The sequence below is a fragment of the Hemiscyllium ocellatum genome, chromosome 19 (genome assembly GCF_020745735.1).
Source record: "Hemiscyllium ocellatum isolate sHemOce1 chromosome 19, sHemOce1.pat.X.cur, whole genome shotgun sequence".
In the NCBI taxonomy this organism is placed as follows: Eukaryota; Metazoa; Chordata; class Chondrichthyes; order Orectolobiformes; family Hemiscylliidae; genus Hemiscyllium; species Hemiscyllium ocellatum.
The window spans coordinates 57,659,192-57,678,471 of NC_083419.1; the positions used below are offsets into that span (position 1 = coordinate 57,659,192).

The window sequence follows — 19,280 nt, forward strand, 5'->3', positions numbered from 1 at the left end:
TTGCCTGTTTATCCTATCCATGCCCCTCATAATTTTGTAAACCTCTATAAGGTCACCCCTCAGTGTCCAACGCTCCAGGGAAAATAGCCCCAGCCTGTTCAGCTTGTCCCTGTGGCTCAGATCCTCCAACCCTGGCAACATCCTTGTAAATCTTTTCTGAACCCTTTCAAGTTTCACAACATCTTTCCAATAGGAAGGAGACCAGAATTGCACGCAATATTCCAACAGTGGCCTAACCAATGTCCTGTACAGCCGCAACATGACCTCTCAACTCCTGCACTCAATACTCTGACCAATAAAGGAAAGCATACCAAATGCCATCTTCACTATCCTATCTACCTGCGACTCCACTTTCAAGGAGCTATGAACCTGCACTCCAAGGTCTCTTTGTTCAGCAACACTCCCTAGGACCTTACCATTAAGTGTATTAGTCCTGCTAAGATTTGCTTTCCCAAAATGCAGCATCTCTCATTTATCTGAATTAAATTCCATCTGCCACTTCTCAGCCTATTAGCCCATTTGGTCAAGATCCTGTTGTAATCTGAGGCAACCCTCTTTGCTGTCCACTACTCCTCCAATTTTGGTGTCATCTGCAAACTTACTAATTGTACCTCTTATGCTCGAATCCAAATCATTTATGTAAATGACAAAAAGTAGAGGACCCAGTACCGATCCTTGTGGCACTCCACTGGTCACAGGCCTCCAGTCTGAAAAACAACCCTCCACCACCATCCTCTGTCTTCTACCTTTGAACCATTTCTGTTTGCAACTGGCTAGTTCTCCCTGGTATTCCATGAGATCTAACCTTACTAATCAGTCTCCCATGGGGAACCTTGTCGAAAGCCTCACTGAAGTCCATATAGATCACATCTACTGCTCTGGCCTCATCAATCTTCTTTGTTACTTCATCAAAAGACTCAATCAAGTTTGTGAGACATGATTTCCCACGCACAAAACCATGTTGACTATCCCGAATCAGTCCTTGCCTTTCCAAACACATGTACTGACGGGAATCTTACTGCAGTAACAGGCATTTCTTTAAACAATTTCAGGCAGTTTTTCTCCTTTGCACTTTCTGGGCAGAATCTTGCCAGATGCTGAATGACAAGGGCATTGGCAAGAAATGTAGGAGAATTGTATGAGTTGAACAGTGAGGAGCTACACACCGTGAAGAGCAAAAAGTCCATTTCCAACTAAATGTTGACCAGTGAAATGAGACGGTCATTGATGAGCAGTGAGTGGCCAGTTACATTACTGTGTCGTAAAGCATCCCTGTAATTTTCTATTCTCCCACCCACCAGTTAGAAACTAGATGATGACAATTCTTGATATGCAAGTCTAAACGGATCCTTGCCACCTCCAGCTCAATGCTTGCTCCTCTGGACATCTGTAAGTCACCAGCATCTCATGACAGCTCCATGGGCAATGGCTGCACCCAGTCTCTGTCCAGTAGGACTTCCTGGTTCATATGAATAGAATGTCAATTGCCCTCAGTCTAACGTGACCAGGCAAATAAAATGGACCGTGCAGAGTGGCTGCAGACCCCTCCATGCTTGAGTAGGGTGCATGGCTGGACTTTAAAGATGGTGCCAGGGCCGGGAACCCTGGGAGTTCCTCTTAGTGGCCCATGCTTCTGACTCTGGTGAGAGGGTTGGATGTCATTGGGGAGTGGTGCATAGTTTATATGGCAAGTCTGGGAAGGTGGTGTGAGAATACTCATAAGGAGAAACCCTCCATGAAACCAAGTCGAAAATGACACCAAGCCAATTTCTGGTGAAATTCACCCCCATCCCCCAACGTGTCCAACCCTTCTGTCAATTATTCTTTGTGTGTGAATGAATTTCTAACTTGAACTCATGGCTCCTTTATTTCCTTTTTAAATTCCATCAATATTTCTGAGACACAATTTTTGAACCTTTCATGGCTTTTGTCGGATTGGTTCTCTGGTGGTCTGCTTGGTCTGATGTTCACCTGCGTTCCATGTAGCTTCTCTCTCCTCCCACTCCTCTGTCGCTCTGTCTCGCATGCGCTCTCTCTCTCACACACTCTGTTTCATGCTCTCTCTCTCATCAAACAAGGTAACTGTAGTGCTGATTGTTTTCTAATGGAGTGGAATTTACCTAACCTCTGAACCAAGGGCGCAATGGTGCGTCAGTCAGAAAAATATGAGACTAGAAACATGAGATCGTCAATGTTGAGGAAGAAGTCTGATTTTCAACCCAAGGTTTCAACAGCTAGACGACAATTTCACCAGTGAGTGGCAAGAAGCCTAGTTGCAAGCTCTAACATCTCATTATTCCCTAACTTCATTTCATTTATATGTAGTTTGCCATTTTCCAGCCAAATGGAAACCTGAGCAGGCATCTGGTGGCTGTGACTTGCTGGTATCCTCTGGGACTTGTGACAATGAGCTGCAGTTAATGTAGTACTGAATAGTGGTTCTATTGCCAAGTCTTGCTTAGAACGTAGAACAGTATAGCACAAGACAGGCCCTTTGGCCCTCCATGTTGTGCAAACCTTTTATCCTACTCCAGTATCGAACTAATCTACATACTCTTCATTTTACTCTTATCCATGTGCTATTGCTTCAATGTCCCTAATGTATCTGACTCTACAATCACTGCTGGCAGGGCATTCCAAGTACCCATCACTCTGAGTAAAGAACCAACGTCTGACATCTCCCCTAAACCTTCCTCCAATCACTTGAAAATTATGCCTCCTCATGATAGCCATTTCTATTCTGGGAAAAAGTCTCTGGCTATCCACTCTATCTATGCCTCTCGTCATCTTGTACACCTCTATCAAGTTGCCTCTCACTCTTCTTCGCTCCAATGAGAAAAGCCCTAGCTCCCTCAGCGTTTCTTCTTAAGACATGCCCTCCAGTCCAGACAGCATCCTGGTAAATCTCCACTGGATCTTCTCTAAAGCTTCCACATCCTTCCTTTTAATGAGGCTGCCAGAACTGAATGCAATATCCCAAGTGTGGTTGCAAAGACTTTTGTTGCAACCTGAAGCATATAACCGAATTGACAGATCCACCTGAAAGCCATGAACAAAGTCAAGGATCATGGAAGAGTCCGTGCAGGGGGGAATGATGGCCTCGAGTTATTATTGCTAGACTATTAATCCAGAGACCCCGGTAATGTCATGAGGACTTGAGCCTGAATCCCGCCATGGTAGCTGTTGCAATTTGAATTCAATAAAAAGTCTAGAATTAAGGATCTAATGATGACCACAAAACCATTGCTGACGGTCTTTTCCCTGACAATTAGTCTGGATCCCTGATGTCTTTTAAGGTTGGAAACTGCTGTCTTTACCCAGTCTAGCCTACATATGACTCCAGACTCTCAGCAATGTGGTTGACTCTTAAATGGCCTTGGGAAATTAAGGATGGGTAACAAATCCTGGCCTAGCCAGTTAAACCCGCATTCATGAATGATTACGTTTTTAAAAAATGTCAAGTACCAACTTGGCACTGAGATTTTTGCAGAGTTAGGAGCCTAATCAATCCAGCGAAGAGCTGCTGACATGGCTGAAATGCCAGTGCTCAAAGAGGCTAGCAGGATGCCCCAGGAGTCCAGCAATCTGTCCTCCAACACATTACTGGGATTATTGAGACACCACCTTGCGATATGTCACCATGGTTTTGCAGAGCATGAAGCTTCTGCTCTCTATCAGAATGACAGCCTTCGTTCGCCCATTGCTGTCACTCTTAAGCCATTTTGGGGTTGCTAGGTATCCACTGTAACCTAGTGTTGTGTGATTCTGAACTTTGTTCATGGATAACCAAGACTGGAAAGGGCAGTGTTAGGTGTCACCATCTCCTGGAGCTGCTCCTTCCCAACTGTTGCCTGTGTAACTGTTGTTGGAGGTCGACTCTCATGATATTGAGGCTGTGCAGCATCCTGCAGATTATTGAAGTTCCTGCGACATACTCACTGCTGGGCTCTTACACATTAGTCCAGGCTGAGAAAATGCTGGTCCACTCTAACACATTTCTTGTGGGAGAATGGCTTTTGCTGCCCAGTTGGCTATGCATCCAAGTAGGGACATGCCATTGGTGAATAACCTTGTGCTGATTTGTCACTGCAATCATAGAGTTACACAGCATGGAAACAGATCCTTCGGTGCAAATCGTCTCTATTGACCAGATATTCTAAACTGATGTGTATCCCTCTAAGTCCTTCCTATTCATGTACTCATCCAGATGCCTTTTAAATGCTGTAATTGTACTAGCCTCCACCACTTCCTCTGACAGTTCATTCCACACACATACCACTCTGTGTCAGTTTGTTGCTGTTGTTTGACTTTGGAGGGCACAGTGGATGGCTTCAGGATGGAAGCATCATGATAAGATCATAGACATTGATCGCATGGTCACACCAGCTGGAGGTTGAGGGAGGAGACTCCCTCTTTGGTGTAGTCTGTTTCAGAATTGAACATGTGAACAATCACAATGTGGCATGTGTACAGTCAAAAAGTGGGGAAGCTGTCAATGTTCATATAGTCTTAGGCTAACTCTACCTGCTTCTCTCTAACAAGAGAGAATATAAGATGTCTTTGTGGGTCTCTTCCCTGTGTAACAGTGGATGAAAAGCAGGGAGGTTGTTGCTTATTCCAACCCTGAAGGAGCTCCATGCACAGAAGTTCATTGCAGTAGGTCCCTTTTAAATACCTTCAATGATCGAGCATCCACAACTCTCAGGTTGAGAAATCCAGACATTCTCTACCCTCTGAAAGAAGAAATTTCTTCACATCATGGGGCGGCACGATGGCTTAGTGGTTAGCACTGCTGCCTCACAGCGTCAGAGACCTAAGTTCAATTCCAGTCTTGGGTGACTGTGCAAATTTCACTCAGACATTCTCCCCATGTCTGTGTGGGTTTCCTCTGGGTGCTCTGGTTTCCTCCCATAATCCAAAGATGTGCAGGCTAGGTTGATTATCCATACTAAATTGACCATAGTGTGCAGATTAGATGAGTTATCCATGGGGAATGCAGGGTTCCAGGGATAGCGTAGTGTGTGGGACTGGGTGGGGTGCTCGATGTGGACTCGATGGGCCAAATGGTCTGCTTCCACACTGTAGGGATTCCATGATGATTCTATGATCTCAGCTTTAAGTGTGTCTCCTCATTCTGGAGCTATTTGAGACTCCCCCACTATTGGAAACATCTTCTCAACATCTATCCTGTCAAGCCCCCTCAGAATCATTCTCATCAACTCTAGTGAATGAAGGCTTGACCTGTCTAGGTGGTCTTGATAACCCCTTCATCGTGGGAATCAATCCGAGTGAATCTTTTTTGTACTGTCTCCACTGCCAACATGTCCTTCCTTAAAGATAGACACAAAGTACTCTATGTACTGCCTCACATTTCCCTATTTTTAAGGTTTCCCTATTTTTAAACTTCAACTCTTTAGGATTAAAGCTAAAAATTCCATTTGCATTCTTAATTACTTACAACGTCTGCATGTCAACACTTTGTGTTTCATACATAGGAACACCCAGGTCCTTCTGCACTGCACTTTCTTTGGAATCTCTCTTTCTCTGCTTAAATAACTTTCTGTGTTTTGATTCTTTCTGCCAATGTGCATAACCTCACACTTTCCTACATTTAAACTCCATCTATCAAGTTCTTGCCCACTCACTATATCTGCTTGAGGTTGCTTTTGTCCTAATTTAATGGTGGCACGGTGGCACAGTGGAATGGTGGCACGGTGGCACAGTGGTTAGCACTGCTGCCTCACAGCGCCAGGGACCTGGGATCAATTCCCACCTCAGGCGACTGACTGTGTGGAGTTTGCACGTTCTCCCCGTGTCTGCGTGGGTTTCCTCTGGGTGCTCCGGTTTCCTCCCACAGTCCAAAGATGTGCAGGTCAGGTGAATTGGCCATGCTAAAATGCCCATAGTGTTAGGTAAGGGGTATATGTAGGGGTAGGGGTATGGGTGGGTTGCGCTTCAGCGGGTCGGTGTGGACTTGTTGGGCCGAAGGGCCTGTTTCCACACTGTAAGTAATCTAATCTAATCTAATCTAATCTAATCATCACAACATGTCCCCCCAAACCCCCCTTCTTTTTGCATCATCAGCAACTTGGACAGATTACACGATGACCCCTTCTCCAAGTTAATTTAATATTTGTTGGGTGTTCTCCTGAATTGCCTTTGTTAATCACTGGTGGTTCATGAGTTTTTTTTACTGGAATAATTTTTTTGCTGAGCGTTATGAAATATCTACTTAAATGTCAGTCATTGCTCATCCAATAATTTTTCCCTCAATTTTCCCACCGTCTTTAGATAACTCTTTTTTCATGCTTCTATAATTGCCCATATTTAAATTGAGGACATATGGAGGATAATGTATTTGTGGAGTTCTGCTTTTTAATATAACCCAAAAGTTGTTTATAATGTCTGAGCAGAATCTCTTTCCTAATTCTACACGTATCATTGGTAACTATGTGGACGGTTGCACCCTGGTTCTCCCAACTCTGCCCCCCCCAAACCACCACCCCAATTTCCTGTCTAGCCCAGGAGGGATGCTCTTAACCCTGGCACCAGATGGGCAATATAGCCTGTGGGACCCTCCGTCTTTGCTGCAAGGAGCAGTATCTATTCCCCTAACTATGCTTTCCCACATTGCAATCTCATTTCTCTATTAGAATATAGAACGTAGAAAAGTACAGCACAGAACAGACCCTTCGGCCCATGATGTTGTGCCGAGGATTAATCCTAATGTAAAATAAAAAGCCTTACCTATAGATTCCTCAATTCACTGCTATCCATGTGCATGTCCAGCAGGTGCTTAAATGTCCCTAATGACTCTGCTTTCACCACCACCACTGGCAACGCATTCCATCCATTCACAATTCTCTGCATAAAGAACCTACCTCTGACATGTCCTGTATACCTTCCTCCTAATATCTTAAAACTATGACCCCTCATCCCAGTCAATCCTGCCCTGAAGAAAAGTCTCTGGCTAATGACTCTTATCCATGCCTCTCATTACCTTATATATCTCGACCAGGTCACCTCTCTTCCTCCTCCTCTCCAGAGAAAAAAGTCCAAGCTTAGTCAACCTCTCTTCATAGACAAGCCCTCCAGTTCAGGCAGCATCCTGGTACACCTTCTTTGCACCCTCTCCAAAGCCTCTGTATCTGTCCTATAATAGAGCAATCAGGACTGGACACAATATTCCAAGTATGGTCTCACCAGAGACTTGGAGTGCTGCAGCAAAACCTCGTAGCTCTTAAACCCAATCCCCCTGTTAATGAATTCCCCTTTTGGGCAGGGGGACTCACTAAGACTCCTCCAAAGCTAAATTCATGATCCCCAAACTTGTCTCCGTTGCGGTCACACATTCCTGGCCCTCACCATGAAACATTTTTGATCTAATATATCTAAGGGATGCAACTGACCCCGATACACAGCGTCCAGCCAACTCTCTCTCTCCCTGATGTATCACGGTGTCAGCAACTTGCACTGCAGTTCATCAGCCTTGAGCTGTAGTTCCTTGAGCAGCCAATACTTGCTGTAGATCACTAGATCACTCCAGCATCTACCAGCTCCCACCTACTGTAGCTACAACCCATTACCTGTTCAGCCTTCTCTATTCAATTTAATTAAATAATTTGGATCTTAAGTAAGTGGGTTTCTTAATTGTAGTCTTTAGAGGCGGCACAGTGGCTCAGTGGTTGGCACTGCTGCCTCACGGCACCAGGGTCCCAGGTTCGATTTCAGCCTCGAGCGACTGAATGTGTGGAGTTTGCACATTCTCCCCGTGTCTGTGTGGGTTTTCTCTGGGTGCTCTGGTTTCCTCCCACAACCCAAAGATGTGCAGGTCAGGTTAATTGGACATGCTAAATTGCCCATAGTAGTTAGGTGCATTAGTCAGAGGGAAATGGGTCTGGGTGGGTTATTCTTCGGAGGGTCGGTGTAGACTGGTTGGCACAGAGAGACCAGATATACGTGAAGAATCTCACAGGTAGTGCTTTTCTCACCACCAGCCAAGCAGTGTCTTGGTGCTTATTGGAAAGTTGTGGTGATGAGGCATTCTGCCAAATATTCCGCTCAAGGAACGACCCTCTCCTTTTCTCGTAGGCTCTTGAGGACGCTACATGCTGACCACTTCCTGACTTGTGGCCAAGGTATTTTTCTTTGCAAATTTCTCCATGAAGGGAAGGTAATATGGAACAGTCCAATTACTTGGAATGTTCTACAGCAGTGATGCCAGTCCCATCCTTCACAACACCAGGGACAGGTAGAGCATCCGTACCTAGAGACACTTGATGTTTGCAACTGAGGGTGTGTACGCAAAGGTAGTCATCAGGATGAAGGCAGTGTTGGGTACATTCTTCATTCTCTTATCTAGAGTTTTGTATGTGATGTCCCTGTGGATGTGGTCCATCTTAGACCTCCAGATGAAATGGAAGACGGCTCAGGGAAATGGGCCAGACTTGTGCCATGTTCAACAACAGAGAAAGTGCCTTATACCTGATGACCAGGCTTTTACCCACAATGGGGAGGGAGTGGTGCTCCCAAAAGCCAGCTTCTGCCTCACCTTGGTAATAAGCTCCTCCCAAGTCTTTGCACAATCCTTAGCCCCTCTGAACCATATTCCCAGCACCTTCAGGTAATCTGTTCTGGCAGTGAAGGGAGAACTGTCGGCCCAGTTCCCACAAAACATGGCCTGTCTCTTACCTTGATTTACCTTGGCTCCGGATGCCAGTTTGAGCTGGTCACAGATGCTCATGAGGCTGTGCACTGACAGTGGATCCAAGCAGAAAACGACGACATCATCCATGTACAGGGAGACCTTGATCTACAGGCAACCACTGCCTGGGAAAATCACCCCTCTCAAGCTCGCATCCTTCCTAACAGACTCAGAAAAAGGCTCTGGACAACACACATTCAAGGTTGTAAAGAGAGGGCAGCCCTCCCTGACTCCAGATCTGATCGGGAAGCTTTGATTCCCACGCATTGATTAAGACTGTCTTCTCCTCTTTCTCCCGCACTTAGTTTTATTTATTTCTTTCTCTCTATTTCAGACCAATATCATCAAAGGAAGAAGAGACTTGTGAAGATGCACAAAGCTAGCAGTTTTAGAGAGCACCTCGATATCTTACAGACTGCGATTAGACCGACACATCCTCAGACTGAAGAGACCTTGTTGGGCAATGCCACCCAGCAGCATTCAAGACAAAAACGCTTTTTGTCATATCCAAGATTTGTAGAGATCATGGTCACTGCTGACAACAAAATGGCGCAACATCACGGGAGGAATTTGCAGCACTACATTTTAACACTTATGTCAATAGTGAGTATATATATCTGTAAATGGTTGTATGTGTTTGTATGAATGCGAGTGAAATAATACTAGTGGAAAAAGGTTATTTATCTGCTGTTTGCTTTGCAAAAGCTGTTACATCCTTGCTGCGCTTCTCCAGCATATGAATTACAGCTGTTGTAGGATGAAGCAACTTCAAAGCATCCAGTGAAAATTAAATTTAAAATATAGTGAAAATGAAATAGGCTCGAAATGATCAATTTAAAGGACTGTTGTTTCAAGTTGGAAGTTTAGCACACCAAAATTAATATTTAGTGATCAGATCAAATTGGTACCAAAGTAAGTGTTTGAACTTTCACACCATGTGCATTATTAATGTATTAAGAATAAACTTATCATATGTTTTTAAATTCAATAGTTGAAAGCCCCCACTTCAGTGGTGCCCTTGGTTTTGTGTCACTTTCTGTTTGCAACAATGCCAAGTTACAAAGTATTTGCAAGTCTTTACCCATTTCAGTTAGACCTGTCAAACAAATCCTCATCAGACGAAGCAGCTGAAAACACAGCATTATGTTTTGTTAATTATTTTTCCTCCCATATCTCAGATTTACTGATTCCAATAACGAAGTTGTAGCACGGCTGCAGTCTCTCACTCATCCAGTCATCCTTCATTGGTTGGACTGGTCACATAGGGAGCTAATGGTGCAGGTACCCGAATTCTGGGTCGAAATGGCATCATAGAATCCCTACAATATAGAAGCAGGCCATTTGGCCCTTCAAGTCCTCACTGACCCTCTGAAGAGCATTCCATCCAAACACACCCCCCTCCATTTATTTGTGGAGGATATCATAGTCCAAACTGATTTTGTCCTCATTCCGTTGACACATGCTTTCCAGTGCAAGTCATTGGAAAGTAATGGAGGAACCCTCACTGCCTTCAAAAGCCAGGAGTATTGAGACCAAAGTCCCAGCTGATACCAGATCATTTAACAGAGCTGAAAATATTATGGATTAGTTTGTTGTAAAATCTTTACCATGCAAGCACTTCTGATTTTTGAACACGGCTCGTCTGAAGTCAACAGCAATAATGTTATAAATTAAGCAACTAACTGCTGTGAAAGTCATTTTACAAATTCACTCCCCTCTACCCCAAACATATTTGGCCAGTTAACAAACATATGAAGAACTTGAGTTTATGTAGTGCATTGAATGTCGCAAAACAACCCAAGGTGGGTCACAGGAACCCACTCGGGCAAACTGTGACACCAAGTCACATAGGGAGCTAATGGTGCAGGTAGCCGAATTCTGGGTCGAAATGGCATCATAGAATCCCTACAATATGGAAGCAGGCCACTTGACCCTTCAAGTCCACACTGACCCTCTGAAGAGCATTCCACCCAAACACACCCCCCTCCACCCTATCCTCGTAACCTAAATTTTCCCATGGCTAATCCACTTAGCCTGCACATCCCAGGATACTGCGAGTAATTTATCATAGCTAATCTACCTAATGTGCACATAATTAGACCGGTGGAAGGAAACTGGAGCACCCAGAGGAAACCCACACAGACACGAGGAGAATGTGCAAACTCCACACAGTCGCCTGAGAGCGGAATCAAAGCTGGGTCTGTGGCACTGTGATGCAGCCATGCTAATCACTGAGTCACCGTATCACTCTAGGTTTTAGAGTTACAAAAGAGGAAAGAGGAGTATGGATAGATGGGCTTTGGGAGGGAATTCCAGAACTTAGAACCTAGACTTCTGAAGGCAAGGCTGACAATAGTAGGTGAAAGAATTTGGGATGTACACCAGGTTAGAATTGGATGTTTTTATATCGGAGGACTGGCGAGGTTACAGGAAGAACAAGACTATGGAAAGATTCAAAAACAAGGATGAAATAATTAATTCCCTGAGATTGTTATTTTCACGTAAATTGGTAGGAAGCCAGGAACATGGTTAATACTGCTTCTTTGGACTGCAGTGTGTACTTTTGAAATGAAGAAACTTTAACAAATGGTTAATATCAGTTGACATTGCTTGCAATGCTAAGATTTATTGGTCCTAGTATAACACATTTTCGGATGACCTCTGTAGGAAAACCCCCATGGTAGTGTGACTAGCTCACAGCTTATAGTTTGCTAATTGGTTCCTGTCGATGGAGTGACATGTAAACTGTAGCCTCAGGGCAACAAGCTAGTAAAACAATGTTTGCAAGCTCTTTAGTATGTACTTGGAGACCCTGGGCCATTTTTCAGTGACATATATTCAGTGTAGTGTGGTACTTGATGAGGAAACCTTTCTTTTGTCTGATCACTTTTAGTGATGGAGTTCCCTCACATTGGTTACTGCTAACCGGAACTTGCAGTTTCACCCAGTTGACCATTCCATATGAATGTCTGGATACAAGGAGAAATGACAGGCTGGACTGGGCAGATTCATTGGCTGGCTGTAAGAAGTCCCAAGTTGGAGGATGACCAGGAAATGTGGTTGGTAATAGAGGACCTGCCATGACACAGGAGAATGATGGCAGAACTAGCTGGATGGGGAGGGAGTGTTAGATGAGTTGTCAAAGTGGGTGAGTAGGGAAGTCCCAAATAGACTGTTGGGATGGATTGTGTTGGATGGATTGTTGAAGATGAGGATAGTGATTGATGTGTTGTTTGAGAAAGAGTATGAATCTTTGCAATGGAACGACAGCCCACCCCCTCTCAATTGGCAATCAAGGGGATGAATGCATCGGTGAATTGAGGCAGTGTTAATTGCTCTATTGGAGTGATGGGGGAGGGCAACACGGGTTGGTTATGGCAAGGGGGGTTGTCACGATGGAAGTGGAATCCTTTGCTGGGAAGGAAGGTTTCAGGGTAGTCTTTTGAGGATGTGATGCTGGGCTATCGGGATACCTTTTGAGCTGACTGGGTGAAGTGATAGACGGGCATTTGGCACAGATAAAGGACGTTGGATGTGACGCAGAGAAGGATGACAAACAAGGAAGGTCAGTGTCAGAGGAATATTGAGGTGTTGGAGGTATCAGTGTCTGTCGGTAGTGGGCAGAACCCACTGGCAAGTAGGATGGCTATTGGGTGTACAATTGGCAAGCTCACCTGGTGAGCAGTAGGTAATTGTCCTGACATGTTACCTTGGAAAGTATTACAGAAGAGACCGACATTGCCCTTGACTATTCGTCCCATGTGTGCATTTAGCAGAGATTGTGGGATCACACTGCGGATTCCTTTCTGCTGCCAATTCTTAACTCAAGAACACTGAAGCTTTATATGAGACCCTGACTATTACTTAGGCTGGAAACAGCCAATTCACCATACAGCGAGAATTTGGGACTGGCACACATATACACACATGCATATTCTTCCATATATATTTGCTCCTGTAATAATTCACTGTCATTTGTATCAGATTTAGTAGTGGTCCTTAAGAAAGATAATGCCACCTTTCTTAAATGCCACTTTGGGTTGGAACATTAGTCTGAAGCCTGTCTCGAATCATGCCAGAAGAACCCAAAGATTTGCACTTAGATAATGTTTTTCATGACCACTCCAAAGTGCTTTACAGACATTAAAGTGCTTTTTTTCTGTTGTGATGTAGGAAACATGGCAGAAAATTTGCACTCCACAATCTCTCAGAAAAAGCAATGTGACAATGACCAGACAATGACCAGATAATTTGTTGTGGTGATGTTGATTGAGGGGCTCTGCTGGCTGATACCCTGGGGTTAACACTCTGCTATCACCATGGAATCACTTTGACATCCACCTAAGCAAGCCCACGGGGTTCTTAGTTTAGCATCTGATCTGAAATCTCCAACAATGCAATGCCCCTTCAACATTGAATTGGCATCTAAGCTTAGAATTTTGTGTTTGTGCCCTGGGGCCTGAACTCGAAATCTCTATGATTGAGAGTTGAGTCCAGTACAAACCTTACAATGTACATTCCCTTGCGCTGTGCAACAAATAGCAGATGTGCTTAATTGTCTGGCTATTTGTTTAATTTGCTATCTGTGAGACCACGCTGTTGACAAATTGGCTGCTGTGTTCAGCGAATGCAATCTCTATGCGTGGCATTTTGAGGTCATGCAAAGATTCTGGACTCTAATGTTCCTGATACTTTTCCAAGTGAGTCCCTGGTAATCTTTGGCTTTATCCTGTATTTTTCTGTGGAAGTGTAGATAAAGTCAGAAGTCACATGACACCAGCTTCTAGTCCAAAAGGTTTACAAAGGAACCTTGATTATCCGAAGGGCACATGCAAGGGAGTATTTCGTTCAGTTAATTGAATTTCAGATGATCGAATGTCGGATAACATAGTTTAGTCAGGCTTCAGGACATTGCGATCTTGCCGGGTAACCCGATATTCAGATAATCGACTGCTGGATAATAGAGGTTCCTCTGTATTTGAAAGCACAAGCTTTCGGAGCCCTGCTCCTTCATCAGGTGAACTATAACCTGGTGTTGTGTAACTTCTGACTCTGTATTTTTGGCACTTGGTCACACCATCACTTTTACAAAGCTTCTAACAGGTTAGAAGGTCTACATTTGCCAGTATCAGCAGTCAGGGGTATTTGTCTTTATGGGCTGAGATTGACATCTTTTCCAACATTTCCTCCTCTGGATATGGGCATTTTAACCACCACCTCCCAAAAGTCAATTAGCTTTTCAATAAGCACATTTTGGTGAGACTACTATAAGAAATGTGGCTTATATTGCTATGTTCTTGATTTATTTTAATGATATTTTTAATTCAGAATGAGGGCAATTCTGATTTTTGATCTGAATTGTCGCTTGTTTCGTTCAAGTGTAGCAAGTATTTAAAGACTCTTCTTGATGCATGTTGCCATTTTGCAATGTTCCTCCTCCAAATTGTATTAGTTCTATCCTCAAGAGCACTGTTGGAGGTAACCTTGGGGTATAACTTGTTCAGCAGAGGTTTGACTACTTGTGTCTGAGAGACAGTGCTGGCCCGATAGCTAAGTGTGTTCTGTTGGCCATGTAGCAGATTTTGCCATCTGGAGATAGATCTCATAGGTAAGCTGTCAAGGTGTTTAATCGACCAATATCAGGGAAAGTCCTGAGTTAACATATGCAGTCCAATATGATTCTTTCCCACATTGTGTATGAGCTGACAGCACAGGGGCAAATACCATTCACTAAAGTCCCATTTGTCACAACCAAAAGACTGTGAGCATGCAGGTCTTTGAAGCTTAATCAGTTTCTCAACATTATAATGGACTGCAACGTTATCAGTAATGCTGAACACAACAGCATCTGACTGTGTTTTACTGCTTTATAACTTAAATAACTGTTTACTGTTGGGGATTAGATAGATCTGTTATATTCTCTCCCCATTCCCCACCAACATTTCTTCCTGAAGAATGCTTACGTTTTTAATTAGTTTGTCGAGCTCTGCACTCAGCATGTTACTCAACCTCTGTATTTGGATGAATTATACATGATTTGTTGAAAAGCCAGTTCTAATTGGAAAACGCTGGTATGGAATTGCTAACATTTTTGTGATAGTAGTGGCAGGTGCATAGCAACTTGTTAACCCATTAAACGCTGGGTTTTGCTTTCAGTTGTAAAAATACACTAATTTCTGTCAAATCGCCAAAATATTTCTGCATTATACTTTGTGTCCGAGCACTTTGTTGCATCACTGAGCACTGCTTTTGAATTGGTTTGACTTTAATTTTAGATACCTTGGAAATTAACGGATGATTTCTTTCACAACGTTCTCCAAACGAATAAAGTCTGGGTAATTTACTCCAATTCTGTCCGGCAATGGGTATTCAACAATGTAATGGTTAACAACAGCTTCTGGGGTTGACCTCTCTTGAGGTAAATTGCACATGGTCAGAGGCCTGCAAGTCAAACAAACAGGACAATCTTCCCATTTGCTGATGTGTGAGTTTAATAGAGCTGCCAAACTCACATTGTGGGCAACATGGGGTTACCACATACACCATAGTGCTGTTTTGTGATTCAAAATTCATTTTCATTCCAGGAAAGCTCAGCTATACTTGCACTATCCTTGTCAATGAGTCAATGTAGGCTTTGACAATATCGGGCTCGAGTCTGTCAGGGACCGCGTATGTGATTCATTGTATTTTAGCTGTGCATTTTCTCTTTCTTTTAGTAAGTTCAATGTTTTCAATAGATGTGCAAACATTTTCTGCTCTCTTTGTTTCCGGCAGCTGATTGATGAGGTCATAGGGCAATAGAAAGTAGTCTGGGGCTGTATGTTATCCATGCTGCCTGAACCACCAGGAGCACCGGAGGCTGAGGGGTGACCTTATAGAGGTTTATAAAATCACAAGGGGCAAGGATAGGGTGAATAGTCAAGGTCTTTTCCCCAGGATAGGGGAATCCAAAAGTAGAGGGCACAGATATAAGGTGAGAGTGGAAAGCTACAAAAGAAATCTAAGGGGCAAGTTTTTCACATGAGAGTGGTATGTGTATGGAATGTTCCACACGAAATGGTGGAGGCTGGTACAATTCCAAAATTTTAAATAGATGCTGGTCCTGGGTGGGTATATGAATAGGAAGGGTTTGGAGGGATGTGGGCCAAATGCTGGCAAATGGGACTAGATTAATTTAGGATGTCTGGTCAGAACGGGTGAATTGGACCAAAGGATCTGTTTCCATGCTCGATGACTCTGACTGACCACCGTCAATAAATGCTAGTCCTGAGGCCTTATGTGCTTACTCAGAGCTGGCCCTGCTTTCACCTTCACAGGCTAGTCTCAACTAATTCAGGGCCAGTCACCTCACCGACAGTAACTGGTAAATCCTGTCTGGGGAATGGTGGGAAGTGGGGTTGATTGCCAGGTCTTGAGCCCTTCATTAGCATCTTAAAATGATCGACAAGGTGCCAAAAAATGGGCTCCACAGTTTGAATATCGGAATCCTGTTGTTCATTTGGTTTGTGGCCATTTGAAGCTGAAAAATCTGATTTAGAGTCATAGAGATATCCAGCACGGAAACAGATCTTTTGGTCCAACTCGTCCATGCTGACCAGATATTCTAACCTAATCTACTCCCATTTGCTAGATTGCAGATGTCTATCTCACCTTATCCATGAGGATGTGCCACAATATTATAATTAGCCTTTCAAAGGTGAGTAGAAGGATAAAAATGAGTGTGGCTTGCAGACAATGGAGTTATTTTAAGTAGACACCATGTACAGAGAGAAAGGTTGTACACGGTACAGACTTCTCTTATGCTCTGGCATCCACTGGAACAGTAATAGGTTTTGATGGAAAGGAGCGGTCAGGAGGGCTGAAAGCTTGTGTGGATTGGATGATTGGGATCATAAAGAGTTACATAACTTTTTGCAGTAGTTAAAGCAGGATAAACTAACATGAGATCTGATGGCACTCTGTTTGCTAACCTTACAAAACAAAATGATCAAGCTGGCAGAATGTAAATAGTTACCTTGTAAGTGCTGCCAATAAATATGTTGAGGGATCACATTAGAATTGGTTCACACATTGGAGCACTGAGGAGATCTACACTGTCACAATGCTATTGGTTTACTCAGAAATTAAACCAAGGTCCTATATGCCTGATTGTGTAGATGTAAAAGTAACACTACTTTAAAGATACGTTGGGGAATTATTTTGAGTGTACTGGTCAATATATATTCCTCAAACAACATCTGCAAAATAGGTTATTTTATCATTATCAAATTATTCAGATTGTTAGGAAGGCGTATGGTGTATTGCCTTTCATTAGCAGGGGAATTGAGTTTAGGAGCCGCGAGGTTATGCTGCAGCTCTATAAATCCCTGGTTAGACCACACTTGGAATGTTGTGCTTAGTTCTGGTCACCTCGCTATAGGAAGGATGTGGAAGCTTTAGAGAGGGTGTAGAGGAGATTTACCAGAAGGCTGCCTGGACTGGAGGGCATGTCTTATGAAGAAAGGGAGGGGGAGAGGCTTTTCTCACTGGAGCCAAGAAGGATGAGAGTGATTTGATAGAGGTATACACAATGATGAGAGCCATAGATGGAGTGGATAACCAGAGACATTTACCCCGGGTGAAAATGGTAAGCACAAGGGGGCATAATTTTAAGGTGATTGGAAGAAGGTTTAGGGCAGATATCGGAGGTAGGTTCTTTACACACAGAGTGGTGGTTGCATGGAATACACTGCCAGCAGTGGTAGTAAAGTCAGATACATTCAGGACATTTAAGCAACCCTTGGATAGGCACATGGATGACAGTAAAATGAAGGCTATATCGGTTAGTTTGATCTTAGAGTGGGATAAAAGGTTGGCCAAACATCTAGGGATGAAGGGCCTGTACTGTGCTGTACTGTTCTATGTTCTACTGTATTTGTGGTATACAAATTGACTGCTATGTTTCAGCAGCAATTACATTTTAATAGCACTTCAACATCTATAAAACAGTTTATGATGTCTCAAAATCATGAGAAGTGCTATATAAATGGAGTTCTTTTAGTAACTAATATATAATGGCACGGAACAAAGTTTGTACACACGAATGTCTTAATAAATGAATTTTCTGAAATTTACCACCTCTGAGCAGGGGGTGCAGTTTGACATGGGGAAAACTTTGAGTGCAATTTCTCCTTCCAGTCCTGCTGAATTTAATGGCGATTATAGTTCTTTTTTGCCACCATGATTCTGCAGGCTGACAGATTGAGAAACTCAGTTTTCCATTTCGGTCCCTTTGCTGCAGGACCAGCGCAACATTTTAAGACCTCTACAACATATTTATCCCAGTCCTGCATATCTGGCTGCTTGGTTTTTAGCTGGATGCTTATCTATATTTGTTGAAACAGCAAAAATCTTTTTTTTCCCTGATGCTTGGTTGAATCTGGGCAGTAAGGCCTTGCAGTAGAATGGTGTGTATTCCTTCAAATAGAGGGGATGAGGATTTTTTTGGATTGTGGGAGTTCTACTGACTCATTAACTCAGGTATTTGAGGAAGCCTTTTGGGCAGGTAAAATTAGCTGTTTTTTGGCCTGAAGATTTTAGTGCTTAGGCAAAAATAAAAGTGAGGCGTCCTTGAGCAATCTTCATGCTCCAGGGGTTTGGTGATGGATCCAGTGCACATTGCTGTCTCTCCAATGTTGATGGTCTTGGGTTTGAGCATCTTCAGAGCTCAATTCCATGTCAGCAGAATTCCTTTCAAACAAATAATTCCTCAGTGATTAGATTTTGATTAATTACTTCTTTGACTTCCAGTAATTGACAGCAGGTCTTTATGCCGTCAGTCCAGCTTTCCTCTGGCATTGTGGGTCATTGTTAATGAATAACTGATTTTTGTTTGTGTGTGTGGTTGCTGGTTAGTCAAAGCGGTGTTTCTTCCCACGATTACAATTGTAATAGTCATCATTACTTTCAAAATCATAAGGGTTCATGAGCAAAATTCCTTTTTGAAGTTCCAGCAACCTGCTGTAAAAAGCCAGTAATTATAGGGCCTGCTTTTGTGCATGCTTTTATGTTGTCTAAATATAGGGATGTAGTGTTCTGGGCTTTTGGTAGTTTTAGTGAGAGCGCTATGTAAGTTTTCAGCTAGTAGAGACTCAGTTTATTGCCATAAGCATGTATTTATTTCCCAGTGCAAAGTAACAGAGGAACTAAACATGGGAATCTAGGCAAGAGGAGCAGGAATAGACTATTTGGCTCATTAGCTGCATCTCACTTCAACGTAGTTGATTTTCTGTCCCAGTACCATTTGTGCGTCCTATCCCCATATCCTTGATATCTTGAAAATTCTCAAATTGGTTTACTGTTGTATGCAATGGAATTGCAAATGCCTCATTTAGAGACTTACTGCATATGCTGATGAACGTTATTCTTTTTCCATTTTGCCGAACTGCAGGCAATATCTTTGGGCCTTGCGTTTCCATCTGTCTTTAAATATGCTTTCACAGAGTCATAGAGGTGTACAGCATGGAAGCAAACCCTTCGGTCCGACCCGTCCATGCCGACCAGATATCCCAACCCGATCTAGTCCCACCTGCCAGCA

General features: G+C 43.3%; 1 protein-coding gene across 5 annotated transcripts in view; it reads left to right on the forward strand.

Annotated features, from left to right (window-relative positions):
* Nucleotides 1–19,280, forward strand: part of LOC132824993 (A disintegrin and metalloproteinase with thrombospondin motifs 20-like) — a 383,141-nt gene that overhangs the window by 96,817 nt on the left and 267,044 nt on the right. For all 5 annotated transcript variants that reach the window (XM_060839950.1, XM_060839951.1, XM_060839954.1 and 2 more), the window contains one exon: nt 9,039–9,307. In XM_060839950.1, coding sequence (XP_060695933.1) covers nt 9,039–9,307 — 269 coding nt within the window. The remainder of the gene's footprint in view (nt 1–9,038; nt 9,308–19,280) is intronic.